We start from the raw sequence: 27,894 nt of genomic DNA on the forward strand, positions 1-27,894 counted from the left end.
CCCAAGTGTGGCTGGACATTTCTCAGACATTCGGGCCACACTGCTCAGATTGCACCTGAGGGTCCACACACTACAGTGGAAAGAGAACTTTGCCTTGCTCAGGGTCCCACAGCTACTAAGTGTCTCAGGCTGGATTCAAACTCAGGTCTTCCAGACTCCAGACCCAGGACTTGTGGGCCTGCAGGAGTTCAGAAAAGGGAAGAGCTGACTTCTGACAGGCATCATGGGGTGGGGGAAACGAGGGGAAGAAGAGACTGGAGCCAGACCCTGAAGGATGCCAGGATTTCCACAAGCTGAGATGGTGCAGAAGACAATCCAGGTAGAGGAAAAGGCAAGCAGGGAAGGGCCTCAGGGGAAACCCTGGGCGGCCACTGGGAGGACAAGAGCCCTGTCATTTGTGACCAGTGTGACCCTGGGAAAGTCCCTTCCCATTGCTGGGCCTTGGGTTTCTTCTCCGTAGAATGGGAGAATAGGACTACGCAGCCTCTGAGGTTCCTGACAGGTCTAAAGCAATGACAGAGACAGACAATACGCTGTTGATTGTGAGGAGAAAGAGGCATTGGGATGACTTGAAGGGCTGGATGAGGGAGAAAAATGGGGTTAGTTTTGGACACATCTGTGCACGACATAACGCAGGCCTGAAGCAGGCCAACATCAGGGAACAGACAGAAGGCCCAGCCAACAGAAGTGACAAGATGTGCCAAATGGTTGGAGCTGAGTCAGTAAAGAACCTGAGCCTTGCAGGTATAGAGGTGAAGGGCCCTAGGGAGGGCTGCCAGTGGTCACTTCCCATCTCAGACCCCAACAGCTTCAGTCTTGATCACTGCCCAGGGTTCAGTGCTGCTGCAAGGTCATGCCTCCAAGAAGGCCGACCCCACCCCCCACCCCAGACAGTCAGCCCACAGGAAGGCCTGTCCTAAAAGCCAGCTTCAGTCCCCGGGTTCCCATTCATTGTTCCCGGTTCTGCCCAACTGGGTCAAACAGGAGTGAGTCAAGGAGCCGTCAGAATCAGGACATGCAGCCCCTTCAGACGCTGCTGCTGAGATGCTGCGATGTGCCCAAGCCTCACTCTGGAGCCCACAAGACGCAGCCAGTCTCAGGAGGGAAACAAAGCAGATGGGAAACCCCAGCCAAGAGTCACAGTCCCCATGCTCTGGGCCTAAGTTTTCCACTACTTACAGCCAAGGCCACAAGGTAAGTGGCTTTTCTCTGAAACTCAGCATCCTTATCATTAAAATGGGAGGTGATTCCTGGCCTGCTGACAAGATAGTGTTATTAGAATTGATAATATACATGAAAGCACTCTGGGGGAGACTCTAAAGCCTCACGCAAGGATGAATTCTCATCCACTACCCAAACAGGATCTTCCACAAAGACTAGAGATGTCCTGGTATGGGGAATCCACCCAGCACGCCAGCAGCCCAGAAGCTGGGCGGTTAGGCTGGGGCTGCTCTGTCTGAAGCACTGAGGGGCTATGTACTTGGCCACAGCCATTCCAGCTCCAGGAAGTCCCGGCATGACACAGGACATGGAGCACAGAGACTTGGGTTTCAATTCTAACACCAGCCGTGTGAACCTAAGCAAGTCACGGAAGCTACACCAGCCTCAGCAAGCTGTTGAGAAGATCTGAGGCATACAACAAAGCTTACCAGGCAGGGCTAGAGAAAGGGTGGAATCTCTCAGGTTGCTTCAACTGCCCGGATGGACGGACATCAATTCAAATGAGAGAAAGTGCTCCAGCCTCAGTGCCCTGACCACCACGTTGTTCTATCCTTCTGGGAATAAGAGTTCTCTGGGACGAGTCAAGGACAAAAGGAGGAGGTGAAGAAGGCCCGTCCCCGCTAAGACAAACCAGGTAAGATCGACAAGCCGAGATGAGAGCGTAGCTGAGAGCCCCGGGACAACAACACGGGAGCCTCGTCTGCCCTCTCCTCAACCTTCCTGCTGTCCTCCTACAGGAGAGAGAAGCAGGCCCCACGTTCTGAAAGCATGGAGAAAGACAAGCATCTTCCCACGCCTGCACACTCAGTCCAGACTGTGGGACGGCCACCCCATCCACATCCATCATCTCACCCCAGAGGGAGAGCAAAGTCCATCAGAGACCCGCTGACTTGTGGTGGGACTGTCTGGCGTAGAGCGCCCACAAAGCAAGATCCTGCCTGGGGGAAATACAGACAAGCCTCTGCTCTGAACAGACCTTGGTCAGGGAGGGACAATGTCAGAGTAACACCTGTTTATCTAGTGTCGGCCTCTCTAGAAACCAAAGCCCTTCCTTCCAGAGAGATGCTGGGGAAAGAGGGAAGAGAGGCCTAGGGTAACAGGGACCACTGCCCTCAAAGAGAAAGCAGAGAGAACCAAACAAATTAACCACCAACACCCACAGCAGAACTGGAATGAAAGCTCAAGTGTTCTGCCTCAGTTTGTCTGAAGAATGTTGTGACCAGAAGCTACACATGTACACACACAGATCCCCTGGCCACGCCGGCCCGGCCACTTGTCAGCACCAGCATCAGGAGCTGGGAAGGCATCAGAAGGGGGAGCTGGGCATTTCCAAGGCTTCCTCACCTCTCCCTCCAATCACGGAATGTTTATTAAGGGTTGACAACCAACTAGCAGGAACTAACTATACTATCTAGGCCTGGAAACACAAAGACAAAACTAAAACACAGGCTGCCCTCAGGAAGCTGCCATTTCACCAGGGGAAACCCCCACTGCTCCCTAAAAATCACCCTCCAGCCAAACTGAGAAGGGCTGAGCAGCTGCCCTGCTCCTTTCCCCTTCGGCCTGGGCTGCCCCCCACCCCAACCATACACCAGACACAGCAGAGTCACGACCACAACTGGAAGTGTCTAGAAAAATAAAAAAACAACCTGAGCTGGGATTAAGAACTAAAGTGGCCCAATGGGTCGGTCACTCCACAGCCTGCCTCTACAGAATGGAACAAGCCAGCCTGGGCAAGGGTCAGAAGGCCCTGGGTCAGCCTAAAAGGGCCTGTCTTGGGCCACCAGCCCAGGTTTCTAGCTTCAGCCGCTATGACCCCAGGACCATGAAAACACCAGAACAAACATCCAGGACCTTCCACCATCTCCCTTCTGGGGCCTAGTCTCGGCTTTCTCAGAGTCCCAGCAGTCCTTGGGGAGCCAGAACCACCCAGACCTCCCCCAAGCCTGGGTGATCCCAGGAAGAAACCCTTCTAGGGGGGCAAACCAAAGCCCAAGTTTGATTCCGAGACCCCAGCTGGAGAAGACCCTGACCAGGTCACCTGCCTCACAAGGCTGCAGCCAAACTCCACGGAGACCCTGAGCCAGAGGCTCATTGTAGACGTCCCCTACCAGCAGTCTAGGCTCCCCTAAGCCACACCTAGCCTTCCAAGGCTACCCAGGACGGAGAGAGGGAGGTGGCCCCACGGAACCTCCTCTGCATCTTCCACGCTCCCCCAGATGGCCTCTGAAACACGATGGGAGAGTCTTCCTTAAGCCAGAAAATCCAAACTCAGAAGCAGCCAATGAGGAGTGCCCGCAGGTGTGTAAATCAATCCCTGGACAGACAGACTCCCAAGAAAGTCACTCTTTCTCTGACCAGGAGGCTGAGATTCACTGGGGGCCCTGGATAGAGTTACAGATAGAGGCACAATATTCTGTTACTGCCCTGGCAATCTGAAGCCCAAGTCTTCAAGATAAGACAGCTCTTAAACCCCTGGAAAACCCTCAACACAGACAGCTCACCAGGTCCTATTTCTTGTAGAGTTCTAATGAAACGTGGCTGCCCCTTGGTGTAAGCCCAGCTCATCTAGCAGTCTGTTCTCCAAGCTGCCCATCACAGTAGCCTGTTTTGACCAAAGTGCCAGCCTCCCCCCCACTTAGGAGCAGCAGTCAGGAGGCGTGACACTGAGATGTCCTCACCTGTCCCCAAACCGCCCCATGGGTGCCTCAGGGAGGATGACTCAGCTCCTGGAAGGCAGCCCTGCCCCCTCTACCTAGTCGGACCACCTACTGGGGCCCACCTCGAGGGACCAACAGAAAGACTTCAGCCCAAGGAGCAAAGTGACTGAGGGCTGCTACTGCCATTCACACAGGCCACACAACTTTCTATGCACCACAAATTCAAGTCTTCCTGTGGCTTCCAAACAAGGAGAGAAAAGACATCAGGTAAAAAGACCCCTCATGTCCCTCTCAGGGAGGCCTTCCAGGGTGGCAGAGGGCAACACCAGCAGGCAAGGCAACCAAGGATTGCCAGACGAGCTCCAGCTGGTGGTGGTGCCTCTCTGGCAGTGTGGGCAACCTTTGCCTCCCATCACCCCCTCCTATGATCACAGCAGAGATCTGGATCACATTCCTGGCATCCTTCACCAAGAGCCACTTCTCCTGCCCCGAGTACAAAGAGTTAACTCTGGAGGTCTCGTCTGATTTGTTCTGGGCGAGGGCTCTCAGACCTATGCTCAGACACCGTCCAGGCTAGGCGTTTGACAAATGCCTCAAAGTGAACTGGCCAGAGATATTTAACAATCAGAAAGTCCACTTCCTTTGCCCCCAAAGGATGTCATCTTCCTTCCCGCCCAACTGTTCCACTGGGAGATGGGTGGACCCTGGGACAACATCAGGGAGCTGGTCTGAGACCACAATCAACGTGACGTGGCTATCCACGGGCAGATGAGTGAGCTGCCCTGCCCCAAGCTCCTGAACCATGGGAGCATCCTGGGCTCCTAATAGAGTTGTTGCAGGGGCCCTGGGCCACCACCAATAAAATCAAGAGCATTTACTTTACTGAGGCTTTCCAGCCCACAAGCTGTGTACGGGCAGCTGTCTGGATGCCACCAGCTAACCCTCAGGATGGCAGGAAAGGTGGGCAGGCACTACCCACACAGGACACACCCAACACCAGAGTGAGCAGGAATGCCAAGGTCAGTGGGGCGGCTTTTCAGTGACTCTATTATGGTCAGCCTGGACAGAAAGAGGAGCAAGGGCCCACTACCACCAAATACATTATGAACTGTGCAGCATCCCCCTCTGGGGGTGCTGAGCTAGGGCTCGGTACAAAGCAAGCTAAATTAAGCCCTCAGTTTTATAAAATAAACCACTCAGAAAAGGGAAAAGATGGAGAGATGAGAAAGCAGCAGGCAAAATGGGGGGGTGGCGCTGCCAAAGGGACAGTAACTCAGCAGTGGGAAGGATGTCACCTCTACGCAGCTCTCCCTTGTGGGCCCAAATAACAAACTGCCCAGAAGCACAGGCCTGCAGGACTGGTTCAGTACCTGCCCAGCCAGAGGTAATCCTCTCCAACCCAGCCAACAGGTGCCCCTCTGGGCATTGCTCCTGCTCCCCAGTCAGGCTGGCCAGAGGCTGCCTCCCGCTCTGGCAGGTAAAGCTGCCCCAGGGAGCTCTTCACAGGCTTCCTTCTCAGGAAAAGAAAAACCACCCCACACTTAGGTCGCCTTTGTTAGCAGAGGGGAATCCCTCTGAACTTCCCTGGCAGAAAGCCCACAGACGGGAGCAGCACCAGGAGAAGGCACAGGAAGAAGAGGGACCTGGGGAACAAGGGGACACCATGGCCACGGGCAGATTGGGAGCAAATCCCTGGACAATCCTGGGATGGAGAGGAAGGCCAGATGCCCCTCATGTGACACCTGGCAAGAGTGACGTGGGGGGAAAGAGGACTAATTTGGAGCCAGAGGCCCTGTGTTTGTGACCCAGCTCTGCGACGAGTCGCTTATCCCCTGGAAGCCTCAGCCTCTGAACAGGAGGAGGCTAGGCCAGGCAGCCTCAGAGGTCAATGTGACCCTCTAACATTTACAAAGTCCACAGCCAAGGAAAGAACAGTAGGAAAGGATGGACCCAGGGAAACAGATCCCGGTAGAGGCCCCGGAAGCATGTGAGGGGTGGAGGGCTGAGTAGGCCAGCCAAGAAGCTTCAGTTATAAGGTGCAATGTGCTTCACATAAAGCAACCCATCGATAAGCATTTCCCAAGGGCCTACTGTGTGCTCTGCACAATGCTAAGCCCTGGGAGGGTAACAGGTTCATGAAGGAGCACATAAAGAATAAAGAAAATAAGCAGAAGGGAGTTTGGGGAAGAGGGCCCCCCAATGTTGGGGAAAGGGCTTTAGGAGAAGCAAAATCTTAAGGGAAGAGAGGGATGGGATGAGGCAGGGATGAGAAGCCAGAGCATCAGTCCAGGAAGTCTGGAAAAGGTCAGGGGGCCAGGCTGGGAAGGGCTTCAAAAGCAAACAGGAGTTTACAGCTTATCCCCAAGAAGGAAAGAGCCACTTGTTTGGAGCCTCACGGCAACCTTGTGAGACAGGGAGGTACAAGGATCACCCCCAATTCATAGCTGCGAAAACTGAGGCCAAGGGGGCCGTGACTTCCTGATGTCACCCAGCTAGCAAGCGGGGAGGCTGGAAGCCAGGGCAGGGCTCTTACCACCCATTACCTGGGTGAGGATGCTGAGGGTACAAACAGCAGCAGAAGGGGACACAGCCAGCGGGGATGGGGTCCAGTGTGGTCCGGGGAAGGAGTCACTGACACGGCTTCAGGGGATCCCTTACGCACTACTTGTGGCACTTTGGACAAGTTACTTAATTAACAACGTGGGCCTCGGTTTCCCTCTCTGTAAAATGGGAGGGGCTGCACTGAATGGTTCCGGAGGTCCCTCTGAGCTGGGGATCCACGACCCCCCAAATGAAAATTAGGATAAAAGGCACGTGGGAGGCAGCCTGTGCACTGCGGGCAGACTTGGGCTCCCTCCCGCGTCAGGGCGGTGCGCGCGGGCGAGGACCCCCTGCCCCCCTTGCGGCAGAGCAGAAAGGGGAGCCGGGGGGCAGTTCTGACACCTGCTAGCCCGGAGTCCGCCCGTCCGCCCCGACACCGGACCAGGAGAGCGCAGCCACGGGCGCGCCGGGCAGGGGGCTGGGCCGGCCCCGCGAGCTCCCTCGTTCCCTGGGTGACCTTGGAGCGGTCCGTGCGTCTGTCCGGGCTTCCCGGGCCTGCTGCCTCAGTTTCCTCGGCCTGCGCCGAGCTCGGCCGCGAGGTCCGGCCCAGGGTGGGGGCGGGGCCGCCCCTCCCCCGTGCTCCTCTCTTCCCCTTCCGCCCCCTCCCCCCCGTGCGCGCGCCCCCTCACCTGGGCACGCAGCTGGCCGAGCTCCGGTCCACCTCCCAGGTGGCGTACAGGTTCATCTGCACCGGGGCGGGCGCGGGGCTGGCGGCTGGGGGCCGCCCGGGGGCGGCGACGGGGCCGGGGGCGGCGGGACCCGAGGCCCCGGGCCCGGCGGCTGAGGCGGACGAAGACAAGGCGGCCGCCGACGTGGAGGACGCGGCCGAAGCGGCCGGGGCTGCGGCCGGGGCCGGGGGCTGCGGGGCCTGGGGCGGCGTCGGCGGCGGGGACTGGGCGGCCCCGGGGCCTCGCGGCCCCGCGCCCCCGAAGCCCCCGGCCCCGGCTGAGGCCGCGGCGCCACCGCCCACCCCTCCGCGCTCCGCCATGGCCCGGGCTGGGGGTGCTCAGAAGGCGGCCCGCCCCGGCGGCGGCGCGAGCATCGGTGGCGCCCGAGCCTGACGCCGCCGCTGTAGCTGCTGCTGCTGCTGCTGCTGCTGCCGCGGCTGCTGCTGCCGGGGCTGCGCGCACGCGCGGAGGAGCTGCCTCGCGCCCTCGCCTCGCGCCCGCCCGCTGCTTGCTGCCGCTCCGTCGGGGGCGGGGGGGGGGATGGAGGCGCGCTCGCCGGCACCGGGGGGGCGGGGCTTATCCCAGCCCACTCCCGCCCCCAGGCCTCGGGGAGGGCAGAAGCAGAGCGCCCCCTCCCGGCCGGGTCGTTGGCAGCCCCTTGCTTCCCCTCGGGCCACGCTCTCCGAGTTGGCGCGCGCTGCCGCGGATGCGCGCCTCGGAAGCCCCGCCCCGCCCAGGCGTTTGGCCCGCGGCGGGAGGCGGCGCCCCTCAGGCATGGGCGGGGGGAGGGGAGGGGTGCCGGGCGGGCCGCCCTTCCAGGCCTCCAAACCCTGCTGGCTGCGGGCCACATACATCTGTCCGTAGGCCAGGGGCCTGCCTTCCCCTCTTAACCCTAATCCACCTGAGCAGAGGCTCAGGAGCCATTTATCACATAAATAGCCCCGGATTAAACCAATCTAATCCGGCCAGGGCAGGGCAGCCCCCCACCCTGGCCCAATACTTCCTTCCCCCTCCAGCTCCCTTATTCAGTGTTTCCCCAAATGCTGCAAGCCAAAAGGGCTTAGACTTGGGGCACACCTCCCCCCAAGAACTGGAGCCCAGCTTCTGCCTAGAGCCCCCACCAAGAGCTGGAACCCAGCATCTGCTTAGAGCCCCCCCCAGAGAGCTGGAGCCCAGCATCTGCTTAGAGCCCCCCCCCCAGAGAGCTGGAACCCCACATCTGCCTAGAGCCAGCACTCCCCCAGAACTGGAGCCCAGCATCTATCTAGAGCTATCCCCCGCAAGAGCATCTGTATTTGCCTAGAGCCACATAGCCAACCCGCTTCCCACCCCCCCAAAAGGGATAGAGCCCAGCATCTGCCTAGAGCCCCCCCAGAGAGCTGGAGCCCAACATCTGCTTAGAGCCCCCCCAGGGAGCTGGAGCCCAGCATCTGCTTAGAGCCCCCCCCCCGAGAGCTGGAACCCCACATCTGCCTAGAGCTATTCCCCCCAAGAGCATCTGTATTTGCCTAGAGCCACATACCCAACCCACTTCCCACCCCCCCAAAAGGGATAGAGCCCAGCATCTGCCTAGACCCTCCTCACCCACCCCTCCACATTGCTGGCTGCTGGCCTGCTTGTCCCACTCTGGAGCCCCACTCTGGAGCCCCGGGCGGCTTGCTAACAGACAGAAAGCTGCATGTCATTTTTCAGCCAAGCCCTGCCCAGGACTGCTGCTATGCACATACAAAAGGCCAGGGGGAGGGCCCTGCCTCAGGTGGGGCCTGCCCAGGGTGACTGGCACTCCCCCCAAGTCTGTCTCCTGTCTTGTGCCCACCACTTTCTCAGCCTGCCTCTGGCACCCTCAGAGAAGGTCGAAGATGGAGATGCAAGCAGGGTCATATCTATTCACTCTTTCCCTGGGAGGAAAGAGCTTTATTTACAAAACTGATCTGAAATCAGAACAGCACAAGGAGACGCTGAACAGCAGAAGGGGAAGTGAACAAGAGTCCTTGGAATCATGAGGGGTCTGGGCCCTGGGCACCAAATGCAAGGTCCAAGTTAGGCATAAAGAGGAGCCAGATGTCTTCGAGGTTAAAACTTGAATTCTTTGTACTTCTTACTCCCCCCTCGGCTATCCTGGGGCTGAGCCTTCCGCTTCTTTTGCTGCAAGGGAGAAAAGAGGAAGCCGTTTTCAGCCCAAGGCCACCCCATGCCATACTTGGGAATGCACGTTCTGGCCACCAGAGGGCAAGCAGGCACAGGCTGGCCTCAGGGGCAGGGCCGGCCCGCCAAGGAGTCCTTCCTACCTTCTGCTTGGCGGCATGTTCAGCCACCATGTCACTGAAGTCTTCCTTCTCCACCTGGGCCTGCTGCTCCCGCACGTGCTCCTCGTACTTCTGGGTCATGGCCATGGGATCCAGCTCCAGCTCCTCGGGGGCCAAGGCCACTTCTACCCCCTGCAGTTCAGGGGCTGGGCCCTTCCGGCTCATCACCTGCAGGGCACAGACCGGCATTAAAACCTGGCTCCCCCCAAGAACCAGGCCTGGCTCCCAACTCCCCCCACCAGGCTCCACAAGCTCACCGTAGACATGTCGTAAATGTGGGTGGAGCCCATCATGGCCCCTCCCACGGTGGCGGTTCTCTTCTCAGGCAGCACCGTAAAAAGCTGGGGCGTCTCACTGCTGAAGGGAGGATGGAATGGGGGGGGGGGGGGGGTCAGGGCAAGGGAGAACCAAAGGGGCACCCTTGGTCACAAGGGAGGGCCCGGGAAAACACAAACTATGCCTTAGCTACCATGGGGCGGATGGGGGCCCTGCGGTCCTCTTAGAGGAAGGTGTTAGAAGCCAGGTTGACCAAGCTTATCCCTGGAGGGAGTAAGGGCCTTCTAGCCTGAGGCTGGAAGCTTTCGGCACAAATTCTACAGCCATGGGCAATCAGGTGAGGCAGCCAGGGGCTCCAGAGGGCACGGCCTCAGGCTGTGGGACTGATCCCAGGGTGGGGGTGAGCATACAGTGCTTTACCAGCGATCTACAATTGCTCACTCTCATTACCAATCTGATCCATTACCTCAGATCAGCCTGCCTACCAGCCCGCCACCCACCCAGGGCATGAATGGTCGGTGTCTCCCCTCCTGGGGAAGCCCGGCCCCATGTGGACGGCAGCTCACCCATCCATAGCCTCTTCGATTTTCTTCTTCCTGAGCTCAATCAGTTCAGGCGTCTCCATCCCAGCTGGGACTGATGAAAAGCCTCCAGGCGTGATGAGGCCACTGGGGAGAGGAACAGAGTCGGTAAGCAGGGAACCCTGGGTCCCCAGGCCCAGACCCCTCTGAAAAGGAGGCGCCGTATGGGATACCTGTCTGCAGGAGTAATGAAGCCTGTTTCATCAGGTTTCTCTTCATCACTCTCTTCCTCCTCCTCTTCCTCTGAGGATTCCTCATCTGAAGGCTCCAGCTCTCCCCAAGGTGTCCGGTCAATCTCTTCTTCCTCTGTCTTTGTCTAAAACAAAGCCCAAAGGACCTCAGGAGGACTGAAGACAACTGCTTTATGGCCCCCAACAGGCTCCGAGAAATCCCAGAACCCCGCTATGTCCCCACTCTGGGGACCAGGCACAGCCTGACAGGCCCCTATGCACTGACGCCGAGCCGACAAAGCTAAGCATGCTGGGCACAAAGGGAAGAGCAGCCCATGCGCTTTTCTTTTTTTTAAAGGCACGGTGCCTGGCCCCAAGCATGGGTTTATTCATTAGAGGTAACGGTGCTTTAGGAGCACGTGGGGCAAACTTCTCAACTGTGTTCTATTCAATTACACGGAGGGTCTATACCAGCCCCAGACAAGTGGCTCCAAGCCTGGCTTCTGTTTGGAGAGCCAGCCCACGGGTGACCAAGCATCTGTACCTGGAATTCTGCCGCGTTGGTTCCGAATACGTCTCCGTAGAGTGGTTTCCCAGTCTCATCCACAGGAGGTTTACCCCAGCCCCCCGCGTGGTAACCGAAGGAGCAGCTCTGAGAGGGGAGGGGGAGGGGAGTTAGTCGGCCCCTTCTCCCGGGGCTACCAAAGAATGAAGACCTTTGCACAGAACTCTCACCTCCCTGCGATGGGGAAGGGACCCCCCCGAGCACGTGGGCTCTTGGTGCTCTCAGCACCAACCCAAAGTGACTCTGTACCAATCCGTGTCACTCGTACGCACGGACGTGCGGTCTTCCTCAATGGAAGAGAAGTTACTTGAGGGCAGAGCCTGGTACACGGTGGGGGGTAACCAAATGAGGAGCATGCGGATCACCTCAGGAATGGGAGAATTCAGTCCAGGGATCTTCAGGTTGGGATAGGAAGGAGGAGGTCCGTATCGCTGCATGGCGATCAGCCACGGGGGAGGGACTTTGTGGGCGTTCTGAGGAGCAGAGACCCGGTGAGAAGCCACCCCCACACTTGACTTGGCCACCCGCCCAGCCCACCCCACAGCCTCCATTGCTCCAGCACTCACTGGTCCGACTGGCATCCCCAACGAAATCCTCAGCTCGTCAGACAAATCTCCTGGCTTCTTCTCCTTCAACCGAGTCTCAAACTCCTTCCCCTGAGGGAAAAGAAAAAAAGCATCAGAAAGAGTCCAACACACCTAGCATTAAGGCATTCGATCGGATTCGAGCAGAGAGATCGTGGGAAAGAGGAGGAGAAATGACTGTCTGTACTGCATACAGGGTTCCATGGAAGGAGAACTGGACCAAACAGGGCTGGCTGGTTTTATTTACAGATTACAATCACTAATCACTTCTGCTTTGTCAAAAGAAGGGAAGGGAGGCCTGGCAAGGACCAGAGATGATTCTCAAATACATTCCAAGGGCCAGTGAGAACTTAAATTCCCTTTCTCTCACCCCCAAGATCCAATATTTGTTCTAAAACAAAAAAATCCAATTCCCAAAGACCTCAAGCTAAAAACATCATGCCCCTTCCCATGTCAAATCTGCCCTCCCTTCCTAAAGAGCACTTCACTACAGAATCTGGATTCGAGCCCATTTGAAGGGACACCGGGGAGAGGTCCTGAGGCCCCAGAAGCAGCCAGGCTCTCATCCGAGCTCTACACACCTCATAGTAAAGGTCCCCGTGAATCGTCAGCTTCGGCTTGGTCTGCCACTTGAAGAAGGCGTCGTGGAGCTTCTGATAGTCGATGTCAATCTTCCCCATCTTGGGTCGAACCTTCTCTCGCATTTTTGATTTCATGGTCTTCTGTTCTTCCTGGTGGAGAAAGAGCCAGAAGTCAAATGTCATGGAAGTATTCACCCAGATCAGAGGCATACGAGGATGTCAAAGTCCAGCCCCTCCCAAGCCTGGCTCTTGATAGCCAGTTGATAACCATTTATTAAGCACCTACTATGTGCCTGACACCAGGCCTAGCCCTGTGGATGCACAGTGAATAGCAAGAGCAACCAGCCTGCCTCATGGCTGGGCTTTGGTGGTATTGGCAGGGAGAGCAGCAGCTCCTACCTTCTCCTGCAGGGCCTCTCGCATCTCCTGAATTCCGGTCCGTTTGATGAAGTCGGGCAATTCAAAAGGCGGCTTCTCAATCCCCCGCTTGCCCTGCAGGTATTTGCGCTTGAAGCACCAGTGGCGGGGGACTGGCACTGAGTTCCTTGTGGCCTTCAGGTGCACCAAAAGCTTGGGGTCCTGGGCAGTCACATCGTGCATCTCCACCACATCTGGCCGGGCCACCAGCTGGAAGGTCCACACAGGGAGCACGGATTAGCTTGAAGTCCTCCAAGCATCTGGCCCCAACCTTGTTTTCCCCATTCTCCAAGAACCAAGGGACCCCCTCCCCTCCCCAGGCCAGGCCCACATGCAGATCACCTGCTTCAATTCAGCCACAGTAAAGCGGTTCATCCTCCGCAATTTCTTCTTGGAGAGTTTGGGAGCCTCCGGTTTCTTCTCCTGGAGTGGAGGGAGCCACAGGCTAAAGCTGCCACCCCGCCCAGCCTGCAGCTCCTCTATCCCCACCTCCCTAGCCCCTCCCACCCCGCCACCTGCTCGTCATCGCTGCTGTCATCATCGCTGTCTTTGCGCTCCTCCTCGAAGCCCTTCTTCTTGGGGGCTGCAGAGTTTTCTAACTTGTCTAACTTCTCCGGCTCTTTCTCTTTCTCTTTCTTCACGTCATCAGTCAGCTGTTGGGGTAAAGCAAACAAGAAGAGACTTTACCAAGCCCCACCCCCGCACATGGGGCCCCCACCAGTTCCCTTTTCCACCAGCCCAGGCTTCTCCACCTGGAACTGCTTCCTGTACCTTGAAAGCTTCAAAAATCCTTTTAAAGAATATAAAGTTGGGTTCATAGATCTCAGGCTCTTCGGTCACATACTCAATCTCTACTGCAGCAGCGGGAGAGTCTGCGCCACGGGGGCGTGACACCTCCTTCTCACGGCCTCCTGGACTCCCAGAGGCAGCTGTACGGTTTGATGCTGAGCGTGGGGGCTTCTTCTTCTTCTTGCGGTTCCGTCGCTTTCGATTTTTCTATGGTGGATGGAGGCCACAAAGAGCCAGAGTCAAACCATAGCACGCCGCCCCCCCCACCCAGTCCTTCCCAACATTTGTTCAAAGACTTGAACCCCCCCTCCCGCCCCCCCGCCCCCCCGCTCCGGGCTCTTTCCTGGGGACCAGAGGACCTGGTCTCCCCTGCCCAACTTTCTCCTCCAGCCAACACCGAACTCCTATGTTCACTGCTCTGTGGGGGGCTCTGAGAGAAGCCCAAGGCAGGTGAGCAGTCCCTCGACCTCCAGGAGACGGTTCAGGAGCAGGCTCCGTCACACACCTCCTTCTTAGATAGAGATGCCGTGTCTTCCTCAGTCTCAGATGCCGAGACCCCTAGGGATGACCTTGTGTCTGTCTCCATGTCTTCTTCATCTATAAGACAGAAAGGAACGATCTCACGTTCCTATTTTTCATAGCTACTGGCTGGAGCGCTAGCCAAGAAATCGGCCCCTCCCTGCCTGCGCCACCTCTGGGTCTCATCTCAACTGGGAAGCACGGAGCCACTTCATGCCAAAGGCCCCATCTCTAAACTTCTACTGCTTCAAAAGCTGGCATGAAAAGACCCCTTTAAAATGCCAGCTTCTCCCTGGCGTCTAGGAGAGGATGTGAAGGGTGTCACTCACCGTGCACTGATATCAGCTCTTCCTGTCGAATCTCCTTCAGCTGCAGGATCTTCTCTAAGGCCTGGGGGATCTTGGGCCCCACACTGGGGTCATCCGTCTGCCAAAGACATTTGGTGAGAGGGTGAAAGCCACCACAGCGGCCTTAGGCCTACAAACTGTCCCTTTGGTATCATCGGGGAACAGCTCAGCCCCACAAATGATGGTCAGTCACGGGCTGGACGGGAAGGCCCTTCCGGACGTCAGATTGCCAGCCATCCCTCCTTGTGCCTCTCAGAATGCTGACATGAAGCCACCCCGTCCTGCCCTCGACCCCCCCCAATGACACTATGAACAACGTCACCACCTTTACAGAAGAAGACGCTGGAGCCCTCTGGCCCAGGGTCACTCAGCTAATTATGAGACAGATGGCAATCTGACACTTGCCTCCTCCACCCCCCAGCCCTGTCTTCTACCTTTCTCTGGACAGATTTGCTATCATCTTATTCATGTTCTCATTCTTCCTTGACAACAGTGTACCCAGCACAGAGCCTGGCACATAGTAGGTGCTTCACTGCACTGAATGGACTACTCTATTTGTGAGTCTTGACCTCCTTTAGGTTTGTCTTCTCATGTCGGGCCATTATGACCCATGATTCACAAACACCGGCTTTAGAAGGGCACTCAAGGGGGCGGCTAGGTGGCGCAGTGGATAAAGCACCAGCCCTGGATTCAGGAGTACCTGAGTTCAAATCCGGCCTCAGACACTTGACACTTACTAGCTGTGTGACCCTGGGCAAGTCACTTAACCCCCATTGCCCCCCAAAAAAAAAAAAAAAAAAAAAAAAAAAGAAGGGCACTCGAGAGTTCAACAAGCCCAACCAGGAATCCATGCTCCAATACCCCTAACAAGTGGCCATCCACTCTCTGCCTGGAAACCACCAGCGACAGAGAGCTCACTACCTTTCCAGGTGGCCCATTCTCCTTTGAGACAGCTCTAACTCAACCTCCCTCCACAATTTTCACCCACTGCTCCCAGGTTCTGCTCTCTGAGACCAAATAAAAGAAGCCTAGAGCATCTTCCTCATGAGAGCCTTGCACATGAGAGCTGAAAACAGCTATCAGGTCTCCCCTAACCCTAAGGTTCATCATAATAATAATTTGTTTGTTTGGTTTTGGTTTTTTTGCAGGGCAACGAGGGTTAAGTGACTTGCCCAGGGTCACACAGCTAGTAAGTGTCAAGTGTCTGAGGCCAGATTTGAACTCGGGTCCTCCCAAATCCAGGGCCGGTGCTCTATCCACTGCACCACCTAGCTGCCCCCCATCATAATAATTCAAAGACAAAGGATCTCCAGGCTGAGGCAATAATCCAGACCCCACAATCATCCACCAAAAGCCCCAAATCTTACCTCTCTGTTTTCTTCTCCAGGAGGAGGTGGGGGGACCCGAGGCCGGGGTCCTGGAGCCCCAATAGGGACACCAGGGGGTGGGTGACCTACAGGAGCTGCAACTGAGAGAAAGAAAGCTGAATGTCAGAAGAAAAGATTACGCCAGCCACTTCTAGAGCAATGGCTGGCCTTCAACTCCCCTGCCACAAAGACTCTTCTCCATTCAAAGGTCTTACCTCGAGCCATTGGAGGCCGGGCCCCAATGGGGCCCATGTCTTGCTGGGCCTGAGGGACAGTGGGAGCCATCTTGGCCATCGCCTGCTGCTTCTGTTCCAGTAACACGACCTGAAGGGGACAGAGCAGCAAAGACAAGGTCCGATATAATGACCGACCACAAGCCCAGAGCACCAACAGCGTGCGTGCTCCTCCCTCGCTGACAGAAAAGTGATAGACACGTGTCTTTGGACACAGCCAACGCAGCTGTTTGTTGGCCATACTATCTCTATGTGTTCCCTTTGATTTTTCAATGGAGAGAAGTGAGAGGGAGAGAAACAAACCCTTGTTAATCGGAACAGTCAAATTTAAAGTACACAAAACACACACATTTGGCAGAGAGCCAGGAGCAACCTCATTTTTTCATTCCAATACAACATGACATCATGGCGCACCAGTGGTTACGAGCTCCCTTGGGCCTCATGTCAATGCTCTATCCCAGACCTATCCCCCTGCCTCCCCCAGGGAGAACACGGATCAGACCGCAATCCCTATGGCTCTGCAGCCAAAATGAAATAAAGACATGATTTGTTCTCTGGTGCCACATAACCAAGCATTTTCTTACATCACTGGGAAATGTTTCACAACCATTCTTATCTCCATAAAGTAAATTCCCTCAAGATGGGGAAATGCCTTTTCCTTCTCTTCCAGCCCAGCCCAGCGCCCACACACCTGGGCACACAGGCACTATTTGGAATGGTGACTCTTTTTTGTTTTGTTTTCTGGGGCAATGAGGGTTAAGTGACTTGCCCAGGGTCACACAGCTAGCCAGTGCCAAGTGTCTGAGCCTGGATTTAAACTCAGGTCCTCCTGAATCCAGGGCAGGTGCTTTATCCACTGCGCCACCTAGCTGCCCTGGGATGGTGATTCTAAGGTTAAGTGGGCCTCCCATGAACACCTCAGGCAGGGGATGTGTATGAATGGACACGGCTCACAACTAAACAGTGTTTTATGGTTTCTAAAGCACTTCCCCTACACTGTCTCATTTGATCCTCACAATAAGCCCAACACCCTCCCAGCACTGGTGTTATTGCTGCCTGTATTTTGTAGCTTAGGGTTCTTAACTTTTCCCACTCATAACCCCTCTACACCAGAGAAATTTTTTCACAGCCCCAGGTCTACAGGTATATAACACAGGTCTGCGTTAACCTTTGGCTACTGCCCAATTTTTCAGGACCCCCACATTCAGTTATGCAGCTTGTGACCCACAGTTTAAGAAGCTTTGTTAGAGATGAAGCATCGGAGAAGAGAGGAAACCTGCCCGGAGGCCACTCCTTCCTCTAACTCAGCCCTTGCTTCACACTTCACTCGAATCAGGGTGCTTCACTTGGGGCCCATGATCTTGCTTTTGAAATATTTTGGTCGCCATATTTCAACATAAATTGATTTCCTTTTTAATCCCCTGCATGTTATTATGCTTTAAAACCTTATTCTTGGGCAGCTAGGTGGCGCAGTGGATAGAGAGCACCAGCCCTGGAGTCAGGAGTACCTGAGTTCAAATCCGGCCTCAGACATTTAACACTTACTAGCTGTGTGACCCTGGACAAGTCACTTAACCCCAACTGCCTCACCAAAAAAAACCACACCCTTATTCTGAAATTTTAGTCTATTTTCATCAAACCTGATGAAACGAGGTAACGTGCCTAGAACAGGTCAGACCAGAAGCAGGCTGTGAGCTGAGAAGGGCAAGAACTCGGCAGAGAGATGCTGCTTGCCTGGGCTGGAGCACCTCTCAGGGCCGTGTAAAGCCTGGCAGACAAGGCTGTGCAGAGCCATGCCGCCGGTCCAGGAGCTGATGCTCCCTCCACACTCTGCTGTTCCCCAGGGTGAAATCATGCCCCCACCGCCCCTCTGTGCAGACCCACCTGCTTGGCCTGCTCCTCCCGCATCAGCAAGGCGGCCTGCTGCTGGGCCAGCTTCAGGCGCTCATCCTCCGACAGGGCCACGGGGTCACCTACCCTCATCGGGGGTAAGGGCCCCAAATTTGGTGGGTGTGGCCCTACTCCCATGGGAAAGCCAAGTCCCAGACCTGGCGGCGGTGGCGGTGGAGGCGGCGGTGGCGGCTGTAGTGGGGGGAGCCCCATGGGTGGAGGAGGTAGGGGGATTCCGGAGAGCTACAAAATGAGAAGACGATGAGTTAGCTGAAGTGCAGGCTGAGGACCCCTGGGAGGTTCCAAGACCCATGAAGGGACCTGATAAGTCAGAACTATTGTCCTCATCGACATGCACCTCATCAGACGTTTGGTCTTTGAACGCTGAAGACACAAAAGATACAGCCTAAAAAAGCAAAAGCTCTCGGGGCCGGGGGCCTCAGGAACTTCTGAGTGTACAGAGGTCCTGGGGCCACAACATCGGAAAACACTGCAGTGTTAAGAGCCCTTTGAGGGGCTGGGGGTGACACCGACATTCCCAGTCATACTGTACAGCTAAGAAAACCATGGCCCAGAGGGGACCGGAACAGTCAGTGTCATGAACAGACTGCTGTGACCCCCCCCCCCAACACCACCCTGTGCTTAGCCAAGGGTCCCTCAGGCCCATCCTCCAGGGCTCTCCAGTTTAGCCGGCCCTGCCTTAGAAGACAAGCCTCACAGCTAGATGGCGCAGTGGATAGAGCACCGGCCCTGGAGTCAGGAGGACCTGAGTTCAAATCCGGCCTCAGACACTTAACACTTACTAGCTGTGTGACCCTGGGCAAGTCACTTAACCCCAATTGCCCCACAAAAAAAAAAAAAAGAAGACGAACCTCAGTCCCTGCCACCAGAGCAGGAGGCCTGGCCCCAAAACAACAATCCTCCCCACACCCCAGGAATACGACTATCCCAGTGAGGGCCAGGCCAAGTTCAATGGGGCAGAGGAGAATGAAGACCCACAACCAGGTGGCCCAAGTGAGGTATAGGAAAAGCAGAGGGAACAGGCAAGCTGGGGCCAGGAGAACAGGGTTCCCATTCTGGCTGAGAGGTCAGGTCGCTAACCACTGCACTGCCTGCTCCGTAGGAGAGCTTTGAACCATCTCCCCTAGGTGAGCTGGAAGCCATGTGGGCCCCCCTCCACTGGTGCAGGTGGTGCAAGTGGCAGGACTTCTGTGTCCTGGGAAGCTGTTTAAGTAGATATGCCCCACCCAAAAATCGATCCCCTGAAAATCAACCTTCTAGTGAATCAATCACATGTCCCACCCCATCCCCTGGGCACTTCCTAAGTAGTGTGGTAAAAAAATATGAAAGTTTTTTAACAGTCGGTTAGGATAACTGAAAGACGCCAGTTTTTTTTTTTTAGGACCACCCTTTTGGGGAGGAGACCAACAGCATTGCCTGCTGAGCACTCGATTTCTGACTTCCGGGGTACGAGCTTAAAAGGCAAGGAGAGAACGGAAGTGGGAGCTTTTTCCTGCTCCACTGGTCTCCTGGCTGCGCTGCACAGACAGACGCGGACTGGAGTTTGACTCGGGCCGGCTCTCGGTTAACAGCACACGCTTGACTCGGTCTCTCTCCCCAAAAGTGGCCTTGGGTTTTGGTGAGTTTTATACAGAATATAGACTAAGCCTAGACTTAAGACGATTTGTATTGTATTTCTACTTTCCTATCCTTCTAATCACCATCACCTTGTGACTACCATACAATAAAGGCTCTATCTAGAAAACCAGAAGCTTCTTCCATTTACTAGTCTGGGAGATAAATTAAGGGAAAGGTTAAGTAGGGGAGATTTATGATCTAATATCCAATTTTAATCACACAGTAGGCTCCCTCCCTGCCTCAGGTGTCTCCCCTCTTCATCCTCCACTCTGGGCCAGGACTAGAGGAGTCTGTGTGGCCATGCCACATAGGATTCGATCTGGCCCCTCTTGTGTAGCCTCCAGTGGGAGCAGTCTCCTGGCTGGTCCATTCTCCTTCCCCAGGCTCCTGCCCTTGGCATGAGCCGGGCACCCCAAGGCCTGGAGTCTTCCCTAAGACCACCTCCTCCTCTTTATCAGATGTGAGCTGCCTCCCTTATTAGGAGTCAGGTCTTTGGGGCAAGGACCATCATTCTGATTCTGCCTCTTTACTCCCTAGGCCTGGGCATGGAGGCTGGCACAAGCGAGCATTTCTGACCGAGCAGTAACTGAACCTCTGTGGCCTAAGCCCGGTGGGTCCTCTGAGACCAGCCTCCTTGCCCATCTTCCCAGGACCCAAACATCTGTCCCCATCCCCCACGTCCTCAGCACTAGACTCTGCTACTGCCCGAATGACCTTGGCCAAGTCATGTCCCCTCTTTAAAGGGGCCTGTTCTGAGGACCCCTTCCTGATCCTGTCGTACACACGCACACATGGACGCATGTGCATGCACTGGAGGTATGGCCACCCCAGCTTCAGGGGCTCCATCAGTAGACACAAACCCCAGGAAGTGCCCTTCAATCTGGGCCCAGGCAGAGACCGTGGCTGGCTTCTTGAACAAGCCCTTAGCTAACCGAGAGGAGGAGGGGAGAGGCCTTGGGCGCTGAGACTGGAGGTCAGGAGAGAGGCTGGCCTGGCCCACAGGTCTAGGAGTCACCTCACAGAGATGGAAACTGAGGGTGCTGGGGACCCGCCCAGGGCCTTGGGGAGCAGCCACAGGCAGGGTCAAGGCCTAGGAGACCAGACGGGGTGGGCCGAGGAGGGATGGGGGACAGGAAGGAAAGCCAGGCCACCAACTCCAGGGGAAAGAAAAGCTCAGCAGGTTAGATTCTGCAGAGACCCCTTTTCCCCGCCAATGTCCCACAGCCATTGTCATTGGGGTCACCTCCGGCTTCTCAGGGAGCTTCCTTCCATTTCCAGCCAATGGAAGGCTGCCCCCTCCCCAGACCAAGCTCAGCAGAAGCACAGCCCAAGGCTCTGTCCTCAGCCCCAAGATCTTCCCTAGAGACTCACCTGGGCTGCCATGGGGGGAGGAGGGGCAGCTTTGTCTCCATCCTCGCCTCTCAAAACTGGCCGATTCAGCACAATGCCCGTCTTGGGTAGAAGAGGGAGGGGGAGGACAGAGAGAGAGAGACAGATCAGGCCGCCGCAGCTCCAAACAGGCCTCCCTGTCTGTCCTCCCAGGACCCAAACATCCATTCCCATCCCACCACCCCAACGTCTGCCACTCACCTGCCGGGTATAGGTCTGCAGTCTTTCCACCAGCTCCTCTCGGCTTCCTAAGGGGCCATGGGAATTGGGGGGAGAGAAGAAGAGGTCAATTCAAATCGAAAAAAATGTTTATTAAACAATCCTTTGTGCAAGGCACAATGATGGACCCTGGAAATAGAGATTTTATGACAGTGACTACCCTCAAAGAGCTTCCATTCCAGTATGAGGGAGACACCAAATGTACTCAGAGGCCAAAGAAGAGACCCAGGAAACTTGGGGGAAGGACCACTTAAATGAAACCCAAGCTTCTTCAACTTGACCTGCCATCTCTAGCCTCCATGCATTTGCATCTGTACCTTGAAGAGTCCTGACCAGCCTCCAGACTTCAGTGAAGGTTCCACTTCCCCCACGTCACCTTCCTGAGCTCAGTGGCCAAAAGTGTTCTTCTAGAGCACATTGCTTGGATTTCTGCTTTGCTCTACTGCTCCCTACCTTGGCTTACACTTACCTGCCTACCTGTACCTGGCCACTGTCTCCAAGCCCACTCAGAATCACAGAACTAGAGGGGACCTCAGTAGCAGGTGCTAAGTATGAGAAGGGACCTGCCACGCCCACTCGAGAGGAATCCCCAGAGCCCCCCAATAAGGAAGTTCTATTTGATGAGGTTAATGCATCAATTAACAATCAGTCCCTACATCAAGTCTACACTTACTTCCTGACCCTTCCAAGTCCTGCCCTCTGGGGTCAAAGCCAAGAAGTCCAATAAACCCCTCTTCCCAAGACACTTCAAATGTTGGAGAGCAGCCATGGCTTCCGGGGCTGCTTCAAACACACTTTCCGTGCACGGACTCAAAGGCCCTCCCTCTCCTGCTCCCATCCATCCTCCAGCTCCCAGCTGCCCCATACCCTCCCAATCCCTCAGGTTCTGGGTTTCCAGACATGAGTCTGCCTTCTCAAAGACTTACTCTATTCTACCACTGCTAGCTGGTTGCCTGGCCTGTTTCTTTCTGAATCGTGATGCAAGGCACAGGATCCCATTCTACCAAGGCTCAATAATACTTAAGGTCAAACTTGCCACAGTAAAACAAAGAAGCCTGGAGCCAGCAACGAAAGAATGCTCTGCGGTCTGCAAAGCACTTTACAAACATCTTATTTGAGCCTCATGACCGGGGGAGGTGGGCAGTAGGATCAGTACTGTTTTACAGATGGGGAAACTGAGGTCACCAAAGGTTAAGGGACTGGCCCAGGATCAGAATTTGAAGAGCCTGAGGCCAGATGAGAACCAGGTGCAGTTGCCTCTACACTGTAACACCGCACTGGATTCTCAAGCTCACCTTGCTTCTTATCCAGAAAGTTCTATATCGCTATCTAAAGCCATACATTTTATTGCCAGCTCCTTTTGTCTCCCATGAAACTCTAGGTGTCTCCATTGTATTGTTTTTCAAATATATGGGGCAGCTAGGTGGCACAGTGGCTAGAGCACCGGCCCTGGAGTCAGGAGTACCTGAGTTCAAATCCGGCTTCAGACACTTAACACTTCCTAGCTGTGTGACCCTGGGCAAGTCACTTAACCCCAATTGCCTCACCAAAAAAAAAAAATTATATATATATATAATAGCTGCTTTCTACAGCAAAGCTTCTTAAACTGTGGGTAGCAACTCCACATGGGGTCATGTAACTGAATGGGGGGGGGGTCACAAAAAATTGGGCAACAGTAAAAGGTGTCAGAAGTGGAAAAAGTTTAAGAAGCCCTGCTCTGTGGCAACTAGTAGGAAGCTTTCTGCCATTCCCCTCCTTTTCAGTTTAGCTCTTCGTATTCCATTTGCATGTTTCCAGTCCAGGTTAGACATGCTCCAGGCCTGGCCAGGAGCCTGCTTTTCCTTTATGGGGGTGGGGGAGGGGACAAGCACTTATTAGTGCCTGGCGCTGAGCTAAGCACTTTACAAATATCTCATTGGATCCTCACAATGACCCTGCAAAGTAGGTGCTAGTGTGATCTCTATTGTACGGTGGAGGAAACTGAGGCAGACAGAGGTGAAGTGACTCGACCAGGGTCACACAGCTACGACGGTCAGGCTGGAGCTGAATCCAGCGGCTCACCTCCCAAATCTGCCTCTTTTCTGAATCCTTGGCCTCAGATGGGCAACAGCAATGCAGCCCTTTGGTTTTCAGGGTCTTGCCTAAGACTCTGTTAACGTCTAACGGCTTTCGAAGCTCCTTATAACAGCATCATCTGCCCACACGCATCAAGAGCTCAGCTTCTCTACGTGCCCCCTTCCAGAGGACGCCTCGGTGACTCGCCCGATTTTGTAGAAATCTGTGTGCTCGGAAGCAGCGTGTCCAGGAGCTGGAGTGTCCTCACCAGGGACTTCTCCGTGATGCAATCACAGACCAATTCCCACTGTGTCCGCAAAGGTTTCCCACAACAGAGTATAAGCTCTATCAAGGTAGCTCTACACGGGCTTGATTGTCCGGGAATGCCCGAGATACAAGCACTGAACGGTTGTTTGTTGACTGTTCGAGGGGACGCCCCAGTGGGACTTCTCATGCATGCCCCAATACACCATCCTATTTCTCCAGAGGGTGGCACCACCCTTGCAAGTCACCCCCCCCCCAATCCAGCCTGTTGTCAAATCCTTCGGATTCTACTTCCACAACCTCTCGTCGATACACGACTAAAACTGAGGCACTCTGCCCTGCCCCGGACAACTGTGAGAGCCTCCTGGTTCACCTCCAAGCCACCCTGCACACAGCTGCCAAACCGACACAGTGTGACCGCTCCCCCGCTCAAGAAGTTTCGGTAGCTCCCTAGTGCCCGGATGACACGCAAACCCCCGGACTCCCCAGGGCTCGCCGCCTTTCTGGGTTGACTCCCCCTCGGTCTCCCTCACACAGTCCATCCACTGGAACAGCAGCGGTTCCCCACGTTCAGCATTTCAGCGGTCGCCCCTTCCCGACCTCGGCACCCCCTCCTCTCGGGCGCCCCGGGAAATCCTGGCTTCCTTCAAGCCCAGGAGCCTTCTCGCTGAACATGGCACACGTACCCCCCCCCCCCACTCCCTCGGCCAACTGGCCCAGCACGGGAGGGGCCCCTCCCCCACCTGCGGAGGGCGGGGCAGGGCCAGCCCCCCTTTCACGGACGGCTCAGAGGAAAGCGATGGAGGAGTCCGGGGCCTCTCCCGGGGCCTCAGTTTCTCCATCCAAACGACGGGGCCCCGGCCCCCTTCAGCCCCGAGCCCTTCCCCTCCCCGGGGGTCTCCTCCCCCTCCCCCGGGGTCTCAGTCCCGGGGCTTCTCCTCCGGCCTCAGGCCGCCTCGCGGGCCTCAGTGGCGGCGGGGGCGGCGCGGAAGGCTCACCTTGGATCGGGGCTCCGATCTCCGCCAGCTTAGCCTGGAGCTCGGGCACGGGCCAGGCGCCATAAGGGGCCGGCGGCGGGGGCGGAGGCGGCGGGGGGGGCGGCGGCGGCGGTAGCTGAAGCTCGCTTTTAGGCGGCTCGGGATGTTCCGCCGCCATCTTAGCGGCGAGAAGGCGCGCGGCCCAGGGGACTGAAGAACCACGGCCTCCCGCAACTTCCGGCGGCGACCAATAGAAGCCGGGCCTTAAGGATCCAGGCAGCCAATAGAAACGGGGAGGGGGAGGGCGGCTTCCTGGAGCACGCCGGGAAGCGTAGTCTAACGTCACCGGGAACTCCGCGAGCCGCACTCGAAAAGGCGTCTGGTTGGTGGCTGAGCCTTCTGGGAGTTGTGGTTCGAAAACGAGGGGAAGCGAGGGAGAGCATCGCTGATCCGCCCCCGCATCAACCCGCTGCCCCCTGGGAAATGTAGTTCCGCTCCCGAGAGAGATTGTAGTACTGCTGGCCTTGGAAGCAGGAGGGAGCCAGAGAGCCCTGCACTGCCAAGCCCGACTTCCAATTCTGCTCATGCTCCGAGAGGCCCAAGATCTGTGCCCGGTAATCAGCCTGGCATTGTTGGGAGTGCGCTGAAATGACCAGCTGTAGCAATGGACAAGAACTGAGCTGTTGCATCTCTTTCCTTTCTTTGGAGAAGTGGGGAACTAGGGGTGTGGAATAGCACATATACCTCACGATAGAATCATGGGACCCTAGACCTAGAGCTAGAAGGGGCCTCAATCAGTTATGGGAATGCAGTCAAGATCCCAATCCCCAAGGCCAAGGGAAAACTAGCTCTCTCTCCCACCTCAGGTACGAAGTGTGGCAAGACATGACCCCAGTATGCTGTTGGTTCTACTTTATTGATTCTTGATTTCTCATAAAGTCATTGGCTTCCATTTGTTCAATCCTAATTTTTGAGGAGTTATTTTCTTCAGAGAGCTTTTTCCCCTCCTTTTCCATTTGGCCAATTTGGCTTTTCAAGGCATTCTTTTCCTCATTGGTTTTTTGTGCCTCTTTTACCATTTGACCCAGTCTATTTTTTAGGGTGTTATTTTCTTCAGTATTTTTTTGTGTCTCCTTTACTAAACTGTTGACTTTTTTTTCATGGTTTTCTTGCATCGCTCTCATTTCTCTTCCCATTCTTTCCTCTACCTCTCCTACTCTATTTTCAAAGTCCTTTCTGAGTACTTCTATGGCCTGACACCAATTCATATTTTTCATGGAAGCTTTGGATGTAGGAGCTTTGACTTTGTTATCTTCTTCTGAGGGTATATTTTGATCTTCCTTGTCACCATAGAAACTTTCTAGGGTCAGCATTTTTTTCTGTTTGCTCGTTTTCCCAGCCTATTTCTTGACTTTTAACTCTTTGTTAAAGTGGGGCACTGCTTCCAGGGTAGAGGGTGCACTGTCCCAAGCTTTGAGGGATTTGAGCAGCTGTTCTCCTAAGAATTTGTAAGTCCTAATGATGTGGGATGGAATTAGGGTCAAATTGATTGTGAGTCGTCCCAAAAGAATTACAAGACTCAGTGACTCAGTTTCCCAAGTTTTATTGCAATACTGTGAGTGAACACAGAGAAAGAATCAGAAAAGTAGAAAGGTATCTCTTGAATAAGAAAAGAGATAGTTATTTATAGTATGGATAAATTGATTATCAGTCTCATTATAATAATCTCCTCCTTAGGGAGGTACAGGGGAGGGCTTAACCTAATTTGGAGTTCCTGGGGTCCTAAGCCAACCCCAGAAGCAGGTACCTTTTTCTGTAGAGGTGTGTTTTGGGGGTTTACAAATCATAAGGTGGGGGCAGCTAGGTGGCGCAGTGGATAAAGCACTGGAACTCAGGAGGACCTGAGTTCAAAGCTGGCCTAAGACACTTAATGCTTACTAGCTGTGTGACCCTTAAGGGTCACTTAACCCCCATTGCCTCTCAAAAAAAAAAAAAGACTTTATACAAATCATAAGGTGAAAAAATTAATTAATTAATAAAATTTTAAAAAACAAATCATAAGGTGAATCTGGGGACAAATTTGGCCTTTTCTGCACATGTCACCTTTTGATTCCTATGCTTGGTTTCAAAATATTTTCATTTATCAGTTTGAATTTCTACACCCTGTCAGTGTATCATTGTTATAATTAAGGTCTCTATGACCTGCTTTTTTATGTTCTTGTTATGAGTGCTAATTAATGTGGGTAAGGAGAACCTAGGCCCTGACTTGTTTTTTTTTTAATTAATAAAGTATTTTATTTTTTTCCGTTACATGTAAAGATAGTTCTCAACTTTTGTTTATACAAGCTTTACAATTTCAGATTTTTCTCCCTCCCTCCCCCCTCCCCTAGACAGCAGGTAATCTGATATAGGTTTTATATATATATATATATATATATATATATATATATATATATATATATATATATATACATAATAACATTAAACATATTTCTGCATTACTGACTTGTATTAATGAAGACTCAAGTCTTAAGTTATCCATTAACTGGGGTCTGAATCCCTTTTGTTTTGTTTTTGTTTTTGCAGGGCAATGAGGGTTAAGTGACTTGCCCAGGGTCACATAGCTAGTAACTGTCAAGTGTCTGAGGCCAGATTTGAACTCAGGTCCTCCTGAACCCAGGGCCGGTGCTTTTATCCACTGTGCCACCAAGCTGCCCCCAAGGCTGAATCCCTTTTAGAGCTCAGAGCTAAATTAGAGCTTGGGTCTTAGGTTTTTCTGTTAACCCCTTTTTTGCCTCCTACATCACTTAGTTCTTCCAAGGTGTTATGATTTAAGGAGAGGTATGTTTACTACTCTTCTGGCTTGTGTTCTGGTCTTCAAGCAGGGCTTGTTTTCTGCCCTGGAACTATGAAGCCTGCTCCACTATGGCTGCAAGCTCTTGAGTGCTTGTGCTCCTCCCCCACCTGGGACCACCACCCAACACTGTGACTTTGATCCGAGTACAGGCAAAACAACAGAGTTCTGCCTCAGTGCTAGCAAAGAGACCCCTGTAATCTGGAGTTGTTCAACCCCCTTACTGTCTGTGGGCTGAGTTCCCCAGCTGGTTCAGAGGCTCTGGAGGCCTGCTCCTGGTTTGCTGTGACTGGTGAGGGGTCTGTACTGGGGCTGGATCTGCACCAGCACGGCTGCACTCCATTCTCCCCCCAGTACAACAGACCTTTCCTGCCGACTTTCTAAGTTGTCTTTGGCTGGAAAATGATTTCTCCCTGTCTTTTTGTGGGTTCTGTTGCTCCAGGAATTGTCTTGTGGCATTATTTGAAGGTATTTGGAGGTGTCTTGGGGAGAGCTCAGGCAAGTCACTGCCTTTCCTCCACCATCTTGGCTCCACCCCAACCCCAGTATGCTGATAAGCAATATCAAGGTCTTCAAGATGACATATAAGATATGGATGGGCACTGCATAGCTTACTGATGCCCCATCATTCCAAAATCCCCTCCCAGTTCTTTGTAATGCCCTTCCCTCCCTTTTCTTTTGTAAAGATACAAAAGACAGGTGTTCTCTTACTGTCCCCCAGCC

General features: G+C 54.5%; 2 protein-coding genes across 2 annotated transcripts in view; both read right to left on the reverse strand.

Moving 5' to 3' along the window:
- Positions 1 to 7,562, reverse strand: part of PACS1 (phosphofurin acidic cluster sorting protein 1) — a 90,217-nt gene extending 82,655 nt beyond the window's left edge. The window contains exon 1 of the mRNA XM_043970946.1: positions 7,112 to 7,562. Coding sequence (XP_043826881.1) covers positions 7,112 to 7,470 — 359 coding nt within the window. The 5' untranslated portion in view covers positions 7,471 to 7,562. The remainder of the gene's footprint in view (positions 1 to 7,111) is intronic.
- A 1,470-nt stretch (positions 7,563 to 9,032) lies between these two features.
- SF3B2 (splicing factor 3b subunit 2) lies at positions 9,033 to 24,534 on the reverse strand. The gene is made up of 21 exons (XM_043972773.1): positions 24,339 to 24,534; positions 21,004 to 21,050; positions 20,785 to 20,865; positions 17,770 to 18,018; positions 15,868 to 15,976; positions 15,653 to 15,753; positions 14,268 to 14,364; positions 13,925 to 14,016; positions 13,402 to 13,626; positions 13,146 to 13,283; positions 12,973 to 13,053; positions 12,613 to 12,840; positions 12,214 to 12,363; positions 11,615 to 11,704; positions 11,414 to 11,521; positions 11,028 to 11,135; positions 10,487 to 10,629; positions 10,299 to 10,400; positions 9,714 to 9,813; positions 9,439 to 9,624; positions 9,033 to 9,295 (listed from the first exon to the last, which is right to left on the reverse strand). Exons 1-21 carry the CDS (start codon positions 24,493 to 24,495, stop codon positions 9,224 to 9,226), a joined length of 2,664 nt encoding a protein of 887 aa, XP_043828708.1. The 5' UTR covers positions 24,496 to 24,534; the 3' UTR covers positions 9,033 to 9,223.
- Positions 24,535 to 27,894: the final 3,360 nt, after the last annotated feature.

Source organism: Dromiciops gliroides, chromosome 6, assembly GCF_019393635.1.
Source record: "Dromiciops gliroides isolate mDroGli1 chromosome 6, mDroGli1.pri, whole genome shotgun sequence".
Taxonomy (NCBI): Eukaryota; Metazoa; Chordata; class Mammalia; order Microbiotheria; family Microbiotheriidae; genus Dromiciops; species Dromiciops gliroides.